Source organism: Mchenga conophoros, linkage group LG20, assembly GCF_057382185.1.
Source record: "Mchenga conophoros isolate Kocher_MC1m ecotype Shallow Benthic linkage group LG20, M_conophoros_male_GT1.1, whole genome shotgun sequence".
NCBI lineage: Eukaryota > Metazoa > Chordata > Actinopteri > Cichliformes > Cichlidae > Mchenga > Mchenga conophoros.
The window spans coordinates 25151527-25168075 of record NC_140545.1 but is presented as its reverse complement, the minus strand read 5'-3'; the positions used below and the strand labels follow the sequence as shown (position 1 = coordinate 25168075).

Genomic DNA, 16549 nt, shown 5'->3' with positions numbered 1-16549 from the left:
AAAAGATTTATTCATGGTAAAAAGCTTATCTTGCTTTCTCTGACCTCATGGCCTATTTTTGACTCCTTAGTCTCCCCCAAAGGGTGCAACCATCCCCTATCGACCAAGCCCCTCACCAGCTGCTCTCCTCATTGCAGGAAACCAGGTGAGAAAATAAGATTTTACCTCACGCACTGATTAACTTATCTGTGATAGAGTAGCACAGTGATTCTCAAAAGATGGGGTGAATCCACCTTTACAGATATAGTGGGTTTACTGGGGGTTACACCAGGAGTTGAATTAGCAAAAAGTTAATCAATTTGTTTCTATGGGAACAGAAAACACATTTTCATGACTAGCAAGGTTGTCACAATGCAGGGTAGCAAGATTCAGTGCGACAGATCCTTTTATCCTCTCAGTTTAACATGCTAAAATGTCCAATTTAGTCTAAAACACTCGTGATATTTGAGGGGGAGGAACTGAGGGTCTAGAAGTACTGGACCAGAATAAAATGTGACCTGATGGTGAGAAACCAGGCACAGTCTTCCATGATTCCTCGTAAATGAAAGAATTGTTGTCAAGATATTTTGCTATGAGGGGGAAAATGTCATCACTGTGGTGCAAGAGGAAAATTCAAGTTACTAGGATGTGTGGAAAATGAACCAAAGTGGTGAACATCTGCTTTTATGACTGCTAATAAATACAATTTTTAAATAAAGAATAGATAATTGGGGAAACACCCTTCAACCATATTATGAGTGTTGACGTTACATAGTTTATCCACCAGAGGCGACTCTGCAAGTTTGAAGCACCGCAAACAACCAGCAGCCCAGGCGAGTAAATAAATACTCGCCTGGGCGAGTATTTATTTCCCTAACGATTTCCCTAACAAATGTTAGGGAAATCGGTTTGTGTTGGATAAAAATATCATATTTATAAATCACCAGGTATCGCTATCGGTCTTGAAATTCCTATATCGGTAACCCTCATTAACCCTACCACAAAGGGAAACGCTCTTTTTTGGCACCTAGATGCTGGCTTTGTTTGTTAATCTTAAAGGCTGCCACTCTCTCTGTGCCATTATAGTCTAAGAACAGCTGAATTAGCATTCGAGTCTGCGTTGCATGGAAATATATGATTGTTTAAAGCATAATGGTTATTGGAAAGTGTGTGGAGGAGGTGTTTCCATTCACTGCATTGTTCTTCACTTGGACGTCTTGGATCTCAGACAACCTTGGACGCTAACCCGGGTGTTGAAACAAGACTCATGCAGAGGGTCCTCAGTGGGGGATCAGTTCTTTTATGTGTGTGCATGAGGGTGGGATTGAGAAGTACTGTATATATGCTGCTGTTTGAGAAAGGGACAGATATCTACCCTCCCATGGAGCGAGTCACAAGATTAGCAAGTGAGACTGGAGACCTGCCGTCTCCTCTGGCTACAGCAGCCAGATATTCTGCATAGCTGTCAGCAGTTCCTACACAGTTTGTGCAGCCACAGACTACGGTCAATTTATGGAATGGCTTTGTGTTTTTGATATTCTTCATAATAGGCTATCAAATTAAACCCGGGGCGTGATCCTGGTCGCTCGGAGATATCTTTAATGAAGGCAGTACGGTGATAAGGGATGTTTGTATAATTTGTCAGAGGAGAAAATGAAGTGGAATGGGAAAGGGTCTGTGGATGAGTCATAGCCTATAAGCCTGTTAGGTGTGGCAAGGTGTCAGAAATGGAGCCTTGAGAGCCCATCTCAGGCCTAATTCTATAGCTAAAGCCAAAGGCAAAAAAAGAAATGTGTTTTTTTTTTTCCCTACTCATTATTTTTGCATCATATTTACCAGTAAAGGTTTCAGCTGGTGAGCACAGACACCCACGAGTCATCACTGTCAATTCAAAAACAATGGCAGAACTTGCAAAACATGAAATATTTGGGTAATAAGCTCCAGGACATATTTTTATTTTTTGCTCGTCTCCTTTTCTCTTGTGTTTTTGTAGGTGTTTGAGGCATCAGAATTTGCACCCCACCCTCTGTACTCAGTCGCACAGGGTGGCCTGGACCTCCAGCAGGTAACTGGGCAATAATACAAACAGAAAAAAAAATCTCTCCAGGATTCAAACGCTGGTCTTGGATTCCAATGTGGAGCGCACAAATTAGTGTCAGGGCTGCGATGGTTTGCGTGGTGAGTGAGCAGAGGGGTTGTGTGGTATGCCCAGAGTTACACACTCCATCATATGGCATGAGGTATTAAAAACAACAGCTGAGTGTAAGCTGCAGCTATTGTCCTGGCCTGTCATAAGAGCTATAACCCCTCCTGAAACACGATACCATCACACTCACAAAACAAAACAAAATCTAACTGTGGCTCATGAAATATAAAGAGTTCCCAATTGAAATGACTTGTGCTCTAGCTGGTAGGATTATTGCAGTGAATTTGTGGTTTGTGTATGCTTTCCTATATAAATAGAGCCTCCAATGTATTGATGCATTGTAAAGATGAGCTCGCCTCTCCAGTTTATGACCTTATAGGATGAACTGGTAATAGCAGCCAGACCGCTGGCGTCAGGCAGAATCGAGTTAAGCTAAGTGCTGTCTGGTCGAGCTGTAACTATACTGAGGGAGGGCTGCACAGCACCCCATAGATAGATGGATGGATAGATGGATGAAAATGGGAAGAAGAAAGCTTTACACTAATATTAATGATCATATGCTATTATTTCAGTTTGTTAGGGTTAGAATGAGACAGCAAGTACAATGACTTTTACATTTAGTATTGTTAGGATTTCACAAAAAATATTTCTATAAGAAATACTTGGGTTTAGCTAATTGTCTAAAGGATCACTTCACACAAATCAAGTAAAAAAATAATTTTAATTTTGACTTTCAGTGGTTATCTTCCATATATGTTTTCTTGCCCTGGTTTTAAGACATTTCAGGTTTCGGGTGCCTGTTATCAGACTGCTGCAATGTAGAGAAAAGGAATCTTTGTGCAGTTTAAAGCAGTTAAACCGTTGCCTTTAACCCTAATCTTCTATTTGAGGTCCCAGAGCTCGAAAACACACTTAATTTTAAAAGCTTTTCTGACATGTCTCAGTAGTGTTGCTAAAAAAAAAAAAAATAATGCCGTACTTCTGTTTCTCAGAGAGCCCCGCTGTAAAATCTAGTTATAATGCAGATTTCGTTTAAAACTTTATTGGAGTTGACATGAGTGTTTACGACGTAATCTTTCCTCAAAATTAAACTACTCTGTTTAAATTTCCTGTTATATGCAATCGCTAGTTCATGAGACTTTGCTGGAGGTTTGCCAGCACGTCGGGATACTGTCGTTTTTTTGTCTGTAAATGGCTTTTTGGCAACCAAAGTAGATTACATTTTAGATTGCATTTGTTTAGAAATGTCCTCTCATAATGAGTAAAACATTCATTCGTATTCCTTTTTTGTTTATAATAATGCCCACTGGTCATTTTGTCCCTTTCACAAAATGTGCAAGCCAAGTTTGTGGCAATGAGAAGGTTCCACTTCAGTATTTTTGCTTCATATACATTCAAAAGAGAGGGTGGAAAACTAGTTTTATTAGGAGAGCAGTGGAGGCCAAACAATGAAGAGGTAAAGGCAATCTCAGCTAGGTCCAAGGCTTTAGAAGTCTTGTATTTTTTAACTCTGTGTCAGTTTCTCACAATAGTCAACCACAATTTTTAATATAAATGTTTAAAACTGATGAAGTAGTCCTTATGTAATCCTGTGGACTACCAAGAGTAAAGGTACACTGCCCATATAGATATGTCCTGATGAATGTTTTATAAGTCATCTTAATGCACTGAGCACCACAAGTCAAATTCTGACGTCTCAGGAGTAGATATTTCTAAACGTGGGCAAACAAAACAAAAATCAGAAAGTCCCCAAAGGAAAGCACTGCACTGTCATCCACCAAGGTCAGTGGCTGGTATCCTACATTTAATGGCTTCTTTGTGTGTTCATTCTTCACCATCTTTCAGGATCTTTGGCCGAGCATTTTTATGTGATTTCCTTGACAAACAGACAAATTATATTGCTCATGATGGATGCAGAGTGTTTGCATTGCTTGAATCAATACAAGTGAATTTAGTTTTTATTTATTTATTTATTTTTGGTAAAAGTGCGATCAGTTGGTTCTCTTATTATCATTTAATTTTACTTATCAGAAAAAGGCACGCATTGACAGCGAAGCACTTCCATTAAGCGGCTGCAGATTTATTGCTTGTGTGCGACGTTTTTATTGCTGTAATTTACCTAATGTACGATGCTCTTTTTCAGGCCTACACTTTGCAAAACCAATATGGCATTCCACACTCAGAGGTATGACCATTTGATGGATGTGTTAAAATTTTAATATTACATGAATGGTTTGTGGTTTTGTGTACAATCAAGTTCTTCCTCTTTGTTTTAAAGCTGGCCAAGCTACATCAGCTCTCAGTGCAGCAAGGCCTGAGTCCTATTGCCCAGCCTGCTTCAGCTGTCATACCCGGTGTGTATTGCAGGCATTTTAATCATTGCTTTCTTAATTTCAGATTGCTAACCCGTGTTTAGACATCAGAAATAAATGCCAGCTGTTTTTATCTGCGTTGATTGTGAGCTTTTGTCAGTCAGAAGCGAGGAGAGGGGGGGCTTTGTAGCTTTCTTATATCTCCTAGTGTGAGAGAGAAACTATTAAGTGAAACGATACGTTGTGCGCAGTCAGAGAACTAGGGGAAAGAAAAGAATGAGTGCTGTGTTAAACATCAGCCCATTAAAATGGAAATTAAATGCTTTACTATATCTGGCAGTTTGCAGCTGAAAGGGTTTCTTCTCTATCTCAATGGTGTTTTTGTATGGCTCTGCTAACTAAAAGAGCCGAATGATATTTCAATTCAGTTGTATTCAGTTGATGCGTGTATTTTCTCTCTTATCAGGCATGGACTCAAACTCTCAGACGTCTCAGGAGCTGCTTATTCCCAATGATGTAAGGAAAAGCAAGTCGATCTTTGTGTTTTTGTTCTTTATGCTGTTTATATTGTCCCATTTGAGCGACAGCAAAAACAACAGGAAGCCGACGCTCAGCTCACATGTACGCAGCACCGAAGCAGGTGACTGGCTGCGACTGCAAAGACATCTGGCGTGACTTCAAAAGAGACGAGAGACATGCTTACGACTTACTAATTATCCGCGTTATTTTAACCTCGGACTAACCCAAGGTTAAAGGGATTTTGAGCTGATATGGATCCTTTCGCATTATTGTCTGGGCTGCAGTTGCAATGTCTTAGAGGGACTCCCGTGAGTGTTCAGTAAATCCTCTCATGTTCCCTGACCTACTTAGAAGCTGTCTGCTGTCAAAACAGCCAATAAGGAAACAGACAAAGATCCTTTCCCTCTCCACTTAGCCTCCACCAGGGTTTGATGAAATGCCTCTCCAATCTGAGAGATGAAAATGCAAGACACACATTTATCTTTAAATTCACTATTAGTTTGGTCATTTTGGTCAGATGGCCTGCTCTGGGATATTTGTGTGTGTGTGCGTGTGTGTGTGTGTGTGTGTGTGTGTGTGTGTGTGTGTGTGTGTGTGTGTGTGTGTAGGTAGGTGGGTGGGGTGGGGTTGAAAGTTGAAATTGTAATGAGGTCATTTATAATTGAACATTTAATTATCCTGAAGCATGATTATTCACAATAATGAAATGTTGCTCTGAAAATTCAACCATAAGGCTGGAGTTTAAATTTCTTTTTAAAAAAAAGGTGCTGATGAAGTGACTGAAGCAGGAATAAAACAGTCTTTGGACCATAGAGTAATAAAAGCTACTGAGTATCTAACCACATGGCGGTGTCGAAATACTCCTCTAGGTGTGTGTTTTGGCAATAAAAAAGGGAATAAAAATAACTTTAACTCTGCTGTCTTTGTTGAAAACAAGAAAAAAGGAAGAACTGGACTGGTTACTCAAGGGTTCGCTTAACTGTATAGGATAAAGCCACATCCCTGAAACAACATTTCTAAAATGCCTGAAGGCATTTCTTCCCCCATGTAAACCCCCCGCATGGCGAGCAGCACAACGCATCAGAGGTATGAGGGAGTCCAGTGCTATACGTGACAGGGACAGCTGTAAGCTCCAACCATTGTTCCAGAAGAGAGGACTTACAGCTATGACTGAGCCTCTTCAGCCCAGGCCGGCCACACTCCGGCCTCACAATCCTGCTCTGTGCTCGCACACTGAACGCCGAAGGAGAGTTGCACGCACACACAGATGTATTCAGAAACTGCTTACACCCAGTCAGCAGTATACAGTAGTTCTGCGGTGGAAGGAAGATTTAGCCAGAAGAAAAATGGCTGCACCTTTGCCATCCCATCCCTCTTCTTGTGTCCTTTCAAACGACTGCCTCAGCAGTAAACCAACAAAATATAGGCCACTTACAAGTGAGGACGACGAGCATTGTGTAACATTACTGTTTATTAAAATAACAGCTTTTTAAAAAGCCCAAAAGTTTAATTATCCGATTTTTTTTTTTGTTCTTTTTTCCCAGTTTGTTCACACAAAGATGTGTGTGGGCAAGCTGGTGTAAAAGGCCCATGATTTTTAGTCTCAGTGGGGTAGAGATGTTATCTGTGATTTGAGCTCTGTAGGGAGCATTGTTTCTAGAGTTGCTCTCTAGGCTGGCCACTCTCTGTGTATCTCTCCCCTTCTAAATAAACTGCGGAGCCAATAATAGCCAGGCAGAGCAACCAGGTCGCTGTGTGACAGATCAGACATTGTGGAACAGGCTGCTTACTTCTCAGGAAAGGAATGTAAAATGGAGGGAGGACATTGTGTTAGTGTGTGTGTGTGCGCGCGTGTGTGTTGTGTACTTCTGCCTATACGTCAGCCACTGTTAAACTTCCTGCACACTCACTTACTACAAGTACTTCATCACTGTCTGGCCCACTCGCAATATATTTGGCAGCATAACCCTGTCGCCTGAGCCTTGACACCCTGCACTTGAGCTGTTGCCCCGAGCTTTGGCTCTGCTGAATATTGTCACTAATGGCCAAGGGTGCAGGTAATGAAAGCAAAACAAAAGTGATAATGTATTTTGGAATGCAATAAAACTCGTGTCATTGTCTAATCTGCTCTCAGCAGAGAGAACACTCAAGCCAATGGGACTGTATATTATATATTTGAGTTATTTTCCCATTATGTTTTCCATTAGTGCAGAGATGCATCTAGCTGGCGTGTGTTTGGGAAGTGATTTGTTTGGGAAGTCATCACCACTCTGAGGAATCAATAACCTTTTAGCCACTCAGATTAATGAGAGGCAAATGTGCCTTCTCTCGTCTCTTTTACCGGTGCGCACACAGTAGCAATTAAGGGAGACCCGCCAGAGGGGGGGAGGAGGTTTGACATGCATGATGAATGACCAATCCAGTGAAGACAAACAATGTAATTGCAATATTTGAAGTGGGCTGCATTAAGTCAGCTCAACAGCAGTGCAGTTTTCATAGTGTTCCCTCTCCTTTGCCCCCTTTGTCAGAATCACTTTGATCAGCACAACAGAGCCGACAGTGGGAAAACGCTGCGTTCAGTCAAATGATTTATTAAACCCCCCAGATTCTGTATATCTACGTAGTAATTAATTTTTCCATCAAACTGACCTGATCTGTCTCAACTCTGTCCTCCCGCAGCTGATTGGCTCGATCATTGGTCGTCAGGGCACTAAGATCAACGAGATCAGGCAGGTGTCAGGAGCTCAGATTAAAATCGGGAGCCAGCTGGACGGGACAAGCGATCGCCATGTCACTATCACAGGAACACCAGTGAGCATCAACCTGGCCCAGTACCTCATTACCTCCTGGTAAGGCCCAGTGACACACACAGCCATCTAATGAATCATTGCAAGCACAGGCCTGACAGAAAAGCACCGACTTAAAAGGGTCAAAGGCTGTGCTATAAGTGGTAATGAGGTGCTGCTGGTATGAAGAATGAGTAAGAGCAGGTCTGTGTTGTGTGCTGGATAGTAATGTCTTGTTGGAATTCAGGCATTGCTATGCTCTGACATGTTTTTTTTTAATTAGCTTTTCTTCTATATAAGACCATAAGGAAGGAAATTAATCTGCATTAAATGTAGTTCTTGCTTTTAACAATTCAAAAAAAAAAAAGAGGAAAAAATACAAAAACATTCCCACTTTAATTCTTGTAACTGATTCAGATCAGCTTTGCCTCATTATTTTTTGGTGTTCCTCAAACCGCATTTCTTTCTGTGTAAAACATATGCTAGCAGTGACAAAAAGGTGTCAACAATGATAAAAAAAAAAGTTTATATACAGTATGTACTCGATTGCACCTGATAACCAACTACAATACATAGAGGGAGTCAAATGACAGGTAGCCAGGAGATTTTTCTGGATACCAGTAACGGGGGCAAAAGATATTCCAGCAAAGTTGAACAAGTGTTGAAGAAAATTTGGGCCATATACTGGTGATCGTACTCACTTATGTTTGTCACGTCATAAACAAATACTATATTGAGGGTGAGATATTAAAGAATACTGCTAACAGCTACTGCAGCAATAAAGTGGATCACAGTGAAGTCGCTCAAACCTGTAAAACAACTAGTTCAAAAAGTTATGGGAGACAAATCAAATGGAACAAATGATACACTCCCTGACAAAGATTTTTTTTATCAAATGGTGGAGGCCGCCTTATAGACTTGCAATATTAACATCTTCATTCATCCATTTCCTTCCACTTCATGGTCACAGGAGCTTGGAGCCTTCCCCAGCTGACATAGGGCAAGAGGCAGGGTTTTAAGAGGGCAGTGGGTATTTCCAACACTTGGTTTTCATGCCCTCTGATTCTTCTTATTTTCACATTTGCGTTCTTTAACCTCTAACGGACGCTGACTTAAAAGGCATCACTTCCAGTAAATCTGTTATAATGTAACGTAGTTCCCTCTGGAGCCACAAAAAGCTTTTCTTTTTTTCCACACATGCATTAATGCTCTCCAAGACCTGCAAACAAACTACAATAAGTAACTTTGGTGGAGTTCCCCTTTAATGATTTTCCAGAAACTTCCCCCAGTGTTGCAGCAACAGAATAATCCTCTAATCTTCACGACTCTCTTTTCTTTTCTTTTTTTCCTATCATAGTTTAGAGACAGCCAAATCTACAGCCCAGGCAGCCAGCATGGGAAGTCCAGTTGACCTCAACATGGCCTTCACCCAGCCAGCCTCCCCAGCTGCTTCTCCTGCACCCACCCTGGCTGCCGTGAGCACCCTGACCCCAGCTCATGTTCTGGGAGCTCCGTACGGTGCCATGCCCCTCTCCGGGCTGCTGGGGGTGAAGTCCGTCCCCTTTCTGACTTTGTCCAGCCCGGCCCCAGCCGTAGCCGTCACTGCAGCACCCTCCCACACCACTCTGGCTGCCTACACAGCCAAAATCTCTTCAGCCAACTGCATCAAAAAGCCAGAGAGACAGAAGTTCGCTCCCTACTGATGAAGCCTCTGAGCTCCGTGCGCAGAGTCAGATGAAGGACAGCTGCAGTGTTCTTTCACAAACCCCTGATGTAGCCATATCCGCTGGCAGAGATGCTCTTGCCTTTTATTCTATGACACACCAACAGAGACGAGACCAATGGAGATGTGGATAAAGCTATTAAAAGTTATTTACGACTATAGATAATTTGTGAGTTACCCATGAATTGATGGACAGCTTTCATTGTCACCTCATCACTGTTATTGATCACAAAAAAACAATAAAAAAAAAAAAGGGCTGAGGTCTCACCTGAGACACACATGTTTACCAGTGTTTACATGTGTGTCTCAAGTTAGAGATCAGCTAAGTATTTATCCTCAATAAATTTGTAAATTATACTCAGATGACAGATGCTCTACTGTATGATGCTTTTATACAATGTCTACGTTTGCCTCTTGAAGTTTTTAAGAAAATTTGTAAATGTCTGGGGGGTGTTTTGTTTTTGTTTTTTTGTTTTTTTTTTAATAATCTGTGCTATATTACTGTACTTTACGTTGTTCAGTGTTATGTCTTTTTTGTTGGAATTTATTTTGAATGTGCAACTTGGTTAATCTTTATTTATTAGTATTGTTTCACTTATTAAAAGTCTTTGGTTCCTGTTAATGGTGGCTTTATCTATTTCCTTCACAGGCATTCAAAGAGCAATGATGCAGCTTTGCAGAAACTCATTTTCAGGAGGAAACAGTACACACACACACACACACACACACACACACACACACACACACACACAAACAAGACAACGCCACATTTAGGTTTTCTCTCAAATAACAACAAGATGGGAGGTTCTCATTTTAGCTGCAAGAACTGATGAGAGATTCGTTTCACACTATTGTGCTCATGTGCCCCAAAACAATAACTGCAGAATGAGACGGTGCAACCTCAGAGGAGAAAAGAGCTCTGCTGGCATGATGGGCAATGTGCTCACATGTAAGTGTGCATGTATAAAAGCGCACAATCGCATGGCGTTCTGTGCAGAGAAAATGCGCTCTGTAAGTCCCTTGAGACAAAGTGTAGAGAGACTGTAAGGCAGAGGGGTTTGTGTGGGGGAAAAAAGGGGCACTAACATGGCTAGGAGCTAGAAAAGATCTGAGGATTCACAGCGATGCTGTGGAAAAAAAAATCTGTATCTGCATCAGCATGCACCACAGCATCATCATCCTCAGGAGAGGCAGCTACAATCCTTTCATCCTAACTATTTCTGTTTTGTTTTTTTTTCTGTCACTGCATCATGGATATGCGAGACACTATGAATGCGCAGTTCTCACTGTTACCAAACGCATTCACTTTTCAGAGGCAAACAAAAAAAGAGCCAGTGCCTCAGTTTCATAGACTTTCTGCTGAAGTCCAGCAAACAGTGAAGCTAAATTATGACACAAAGAAAACTTGATCTTTGAGGTCCTTGAATTTCTCTTCTGTCTCTATGGTAACATCATTTGTGAGTTTATATATTATTCTTTCTAGGACCTCCTAAAATCCAAGTACATGCCAAGATATAATGCTTGTAAAATCACCTTCAAATGACAAATCAGAGCACCTTTTTCAGCAGTAACTCAAAAAAACAATTTTCTGTATGATCAGTCTCTGACATGATTGTAGAGGAATTTTGGGCCACTCTTCTTTGCTTCAGTTCAATGGGGTTTGCAGGCATTCGTGTAGGCACAGCTCTCTTAAGGGCCCACCACCTCATTTCAGGCAGGTTGACTTTGACCATTACAACACTTTCTTTTCTTTTCCAGCTGTTCTGTTTGTTCTTGTACTTGAAATCTTTGTCCTCTTACATGACCCAGTATTGGGTTTTAGCTGCCTGACAGATGACCCACCATTTGACTCCAAAATACTTTAAGTACAGAGGAGTTTGTGGTCAGCGCAACAACAGCAAGGTGTCCAGCTCCTGTTCTAAGCCCAGAAGATCATCACTTCACCACCATGCTGGACAGCTTGTATGAGGTGTTTGTGTTGATGTGCAGTATTTGTTTTTCACCAAATATGGTGCTGTCCCTTGTGGTCAAACACGTCAACTTTAGCCTCTGACTGCAGTCTATTTCTAACTAACCCATTCCCTTTGACCCTTAGTATACTATAAAAACCTATCATGTGATTATGTTACAGTTTTATAGCATTTATAGTCTGAAACAGGTCAAAGTCCATATATTTAAAGGTTTGCCAATAGCTTACTGTGAAATATGCTTTCTTTACACGAACAGATAAACTCCACTGATATTCCAGCTCCATTACCACACACCAGATACGTTGCATTAGAATATCAAAGCATGAAGTTTGAGCTGGTGACAGCTGGGACCCTAGCTGTCACTTAGCTGTCACATTTTCTTTTTTCTTCTTCTTCTTTCAGTTGTGGTGGACTCGGGGGATGTGTGGCATGCCGTTATCTATGCACAGACACTCGCAAAACTGAAAATAGCACAAATATCTGCATTCTTACCACTGTAGCGCTCAGCCTCAGTAATTCAGTGACAAACAGCACCCTCCACTGTCGACTCAATATTCTGCGTGACCCTTCACGGTACAGAAAAAGGTAGCGAGGAAGAGTTAGAGCTGATAAAAGATTGTCTTTAATGTTTGGCATTGTTAATGAATTCCATACCACAGCAGTTATGGGAGTAGGAAAACCACTTTTACAACCAAACACTGTTTGATCATGCTAACACCATATGTACAGGAAAGCACATTGAAAAGTGTATAAAGTATTTATATGAGAGGACTCAAGTCAAGAACGGTGGAGACGGCCACAGTCTAATGGATTCGTCCTTTTCCAAACACTGATTATAGATATTTATCAATTACATTGATCTCTGGAGTACATGTATATACACAAAACAACAATAAACCTTTTGGGGGTTTCTGCAATAATTCTCAAAAATATTTCACAATACTGCTGTATGTACAATAACAGAATTTACATTGAAAAATTCTATTGTACCTATATTTTGAGTATCACTTCAGTCACCAGTTATCCTCAACGCCATCAAGCTCACAAGAGATACTCACGTGCCGTTACAGATCTAATGACCTCATGTTCAACTCCATACAAAGTACAGCAGCCTATTCAGTGCCTTCTGTCTCGGTACGGTTTCTGAAATATGTTCACACAACTGATGATCTCACATACAAAAATAGATGTTGTCTAGTCAGCTGACAACTTGATGTACAGTAACACAAAGCATCCACCTGCAAAAAACAACCAGGAAAACAAGTAATTGTTAAAATATTAGCTATATCCTTCCAACCCCCACGGGACGATAAAGAGCGCTGTTCCTTCTGCCCCACAGTAAAAGTAAACCTTTCTGCCAGTCCGGGCTTCAGCATTCTTGTGTAACATGTCATCAGTTTTGAAACAACAGAAGGTAATTGAGAAAGAGCCGCAGGCAGAATAAGAAATATTAGCGCTACAAACCAAACAACAATCTGAAACCAAAGCGGGACAAAACCATACAAAAACATCACTAGGTAGATATCTTCTTTTTTTCTATTTTTTTTTCCTTCAGGGAGTTTACAGTGAAGAAAGTGAAAAGGAGAATGGCTGTTACTACATGAGCTCCCCACAGTCCGGATGAGAGGTCAAACTGCATTTGAGTGCACTTAAGGCAGGTAGGCGATTCCAATGCTGTCTGTGTGGGCTCCTCGACCGGTCACTGAGCAGTTGGGGCGGATGGGTGGGGGGCGTGTGGGCTCGACAGTGTCGTCAGGCGCAACAAAAATTGCCACTGCAGCTGTCCAGGTTCAGCCCTCACTGCTCAACATGGTCTGACAACCATACACAGAGAAGGAAAATGACGGCGAGAGAGTGGTGTTGGTGTTAGTTTGGAGTCCAGCAGGTGTGAAGTGGACAGTTCTTCATTCTCCGTGAACATGAAAGCTGACAGGTGTGGGGCCTGTCTGTCAACTGTCCTCAGTTTGCCTTCAGACTCCCAAACACCTTCATTCCTCTCGAGATATCTTTGTCACACAGAAGAGACAAATAGAGACGTCTTCAACAAAGACTCAACTTAAAGCACTTAAACATTAGCCAGGATTGCAGCTGGTGCAATACAAGTAGGAACATCTCATCTGAATACATTCACGTGGGTTTCCATACGCATGGTACGGATGGGAAATCATCAGTGACTTAAGTTCGTGTCCCTTGAGATGCTGGTCCAAGAGGAGAGCTGCAAGTACACCAGCGATTTGCGACAGCCCAGCAGCAACACGTATTACAGTGCGCATTTGATATGATTCACTATTAAGGAGCACTTAACAGTGTTTTGAAAAAACATAATGGACGTAAGCCTTTGAAAACACTATAATGTAGCAAATTTATCAAAATAAGAATTCATATATATGAAGCATTTAAAGCAGAGAAGTCACCTCGCTGTGACTAATAACCTTCTGTAGTTTCCTCGTGTTGTGAAATGACATGAAAAGCAAAATTAAGGGAGTTCACAGCTTATACTGCACCTGGGATCATGTTGGTTATGATCGTGGTCGTCATGTTTCACAAAACCGTTTTCATATTATTCTCAAGTGGAAAAAAAAACATGCTCACAGACGAGTTGTACAATTGTGTACAATCAATATCAATTTTTGAACAGAAGTTAATTGATCCCATTGTTCAAGAGATATTTTTCTTTTAATTCTAAGAGGCCACACGAAGCAGCGGCAGCGGTTGTGCCTCAAACCGTAGCTTCAACCGTCTTCGCTCCTTCGTTCCTTTCCTTCATGTGCACTGAAGTTAAACCGCAGAACATGACAATCGAGCATGCTCCATTGCGTCACATTAGACTTGTTCTACTACCGCTTCCTTTTACTCAGTGCAAATGAAGGGAAGAAGAAAAGGAGAAGAAAGCTCTAACGTAAACTGAGCTGGAGTTTCAGATCACTGTGTCTCCTCGTGCTCCTCGCTGATGCACTGCTCCCAGGCATGTTTGCCCTGGTCCTCTCTGTGGCCATGAGGGGAATGGAAGATCCTGCGGGGGAGCGGGATGGGTTGAGGTGGCAGGTCCTCCTCAGGAATGCAGCCCTCTCTCAAGTAGGGTTTGGGGGGAACAGCTGGAGGCTGAGGTCTGCGGTAAGGGATGTGATGAGGGCCATGAGTAGGGGCGTGGTGGTGAGTTGGTGGCCCATGTGAGTGGCTGTCCAGCCCTGGGTGGGCATGAGCATGAGGGTGCGGGTGGTTGTGCGGGTGTGACGCAGGGCTGCGGTAGTGGAAAGGGCGAACCGGGTCCATGGAGTCGATTTCTCCTCCGCCGTAGTGGATGTGCATGTAGGGAGACGCCATGTACTCGTCAGGTGGGGACCACAGGTGACTTGGAAGAGGCTCCAAGGCATCGTTCCTGATGGGTCCAGGATCAGGATACTGACCCCCAAAGTTACTCTCACTCAGGGAGGAGACACCGCTGCTGGCGCTGCCTGATAGAGTGGAGTTACTGCCTCCCAAAGCAGACTGAGGACTGGTAGGAGAGCCAGGGATTGGGTGGAGAGGAGACTAGAGAAAGAGAAAGAGAAAGAGAAAGAGAAAGAGAGAGGATGTCATGGGTGTCTTTTTTTAAAGTAATGTTGTTTACATTTAACGTTTACATTTCGGCTTGATATCTCTTTTAACTTTTTCCCTCTTGGGTGCTTTTTAGAGCTGTTGTCAAATTTCATCTTAATGGGGAAAAGAGTAAAGATGATATCTAAAAGTGGATCGAGGATAGGAGAAACCTCAAATAATCAAAAGATCAAAATAAACAAAGTAAACATTTGCCAGTGTTGAAAGTCATGCGTCCTGAACAAAGCAGGTGTGGTAGCAGGGTGTGGTCTTTGGCTCAGATGCAGGGGAGGGGTGGAGTAGAAGGTTTAGAAGACCGTGCCAAGAGAGGCTGGCTGGAAACTGTCAGTCCTTATCTAATCATGTCTCTTCTACTTATGCAGTAGCGCACTGAGACTGAGGTGACTGCACAGAACTTGGTTTGGCAGCCAGAAATCTACAGCGGCTGGCGCCCTGAAAAAGCTCCGGCTCTGTCTGAAAAGACGGTGATAAAAGTGTGTAAATAATAAAGAAACCAAGCACACTAGTCACCATATCTGACAGTGTGTGCGTTAATGTCCCTAATGTGGCAGGGTTTTTGCTACAACAGGCAAATACAAAATTATAAATTCAAAGTGGATGATGTTTTTCTTAAGCTTGTACCTTTCGGAGGGAACGGACAGGCAGGGCAGGAGGAGGGTCGCTGTTCTGTTGGTGAAATGCATCACAGTGCATCAGGAAATGTCCTGTGAAGAGAAGTTCAAGTCAGGAAAAGGAATAAAAAAATAAAAGCCCACAAAGTCCAGATCATTATAGACAATGAGGAGTAGTACCCTAACCAAACAGATTCCCTGAAATCCTCGATAAGCATAACTGTGAAGTAAAATGAAATAGTACCTGGTGGGAAGGACCTGGGTGGGACAGGGGGCATTATTACCCCTCCGGTAGAAGCTGGCATGTAGGTCATCTGCTCCCTGTTCTCCCCATCCAGACTCCAGCTACTGGGAGTGTTGGGAAAGACTGAAAGGGAATACAAAAACTTTTTTTTAAGACAGCACAAACATCTTATGCACCAAAATAGCTAGTTTGCTGCTCATATATGTTACCTTTCTCTGGTAGCGTCATATGAACATCAGTACAAGGCTTACAGGGGCTAACTTGCTGAAGTAAGGCACGCTGCATGTGGTTGTTCTGGAAAAAATAAAATGAAGCAAAAGAACAAAATGAATCAGAAACACAGAAACAGAACACATTTTTGTTTGTATATTCATTCAGCATTACGGGACTGCAGATTTCCCCCACCTGCCCATTCTCTGCCATGTTGTAGTACATGGAGTTGTTGGCTCTCTCGCGATGAGACGGCAACAGAATCATCACTTCTCGGTTGTGTTTGGCCTTATCGGGTAAGGATGGAGAGCCTGGACAAAAGAAAAGACGCGCAAGTAAACGATTTCTATTTGCAAATAAGTAAGAGACAAAGATGTTTGTTGTCATAAAAGTGCAGAATTTTGCAGCCTTGTTACTTTCTAGTGTTGCTTATTTATGTGAGCATCTTATTA

General features: G+C 42.1%; 2 protein-coding genes across 5 annotated transcripts in view; one reads left to right on the top strand and one right to left on the bottom strand.

Moving 5' to 3' along the window:
• LOC146550919 (poly(rC)-binding protein 4-like) overlaps window positions 1-10087 on the top strand; it is a 34707-nt gene extending 24620 nt beyond the window's left edge. For both annotated transcript variants that reach the window (XM_085261212.1, XM_085261211.1), the window contains exons 8-14: window positions 71-145; window positions 1973-2044; window positions 4269-4310; window positions 4404-4479; window positions 4904-4953; window positions 7636-7805; window positions 9100-10087. In XM_085261212.1, the coding sequence (XP_085117338.1) occupies window positions 71-145; window positions 1973-2044; window positions 4269-4310; window positions 4404-4479; window positions 4904-4953; window positions 7636-7805; window positions 9100-9445 (831 nt within the window). In that variant the 3' untranslated portion in view covers window positions 9446-10087. The remainder of the gene's footprint in view (window positions 1-70; window positions 146-1972; window positions 2045-4268; window positions 4311-4403; window positions 4480-4903; window positions 4954-7635; window positions 7806-9099) is intronic.
• Window positions 10088-12034: 1947 nt separating this feature from the next.
• Window positions 12035-16549, bottom strand: part of LOC146550917 (dedicator of cytokinesis protein 3-like) — a 55552-nt gene continuing 51037 nt past the window's right edge. For all 3 annotated transcript variants that reach the window (XM_085259255.1, XM_085259256.1, XM_085259257.1), the window contains exons 50-54: window positions 16293-16408; window positions 16097-16181; window positions 15888-16010; window positions 15654-15736; window positions 12035-14966 (exon numbers count right to left, since the gene is read on the bottom strand). In XM_085259255.1, the coding sequence (XP_085115381.1) occupies window positions 14358-14966; window positions 15654-15736; window positions 15888-16010; window positions 16097-16181; window positions 16293-16408 (1016 nt within the window). In that variant the 3' untranslated portion in view covers window positions 12035-14357. The remainder of the gene's footprint in view (window positions 14967-15653; window positions 15737-15887; window positions 16011-16096; window positions 16182-16292; window positions 16409-16549) is intronic.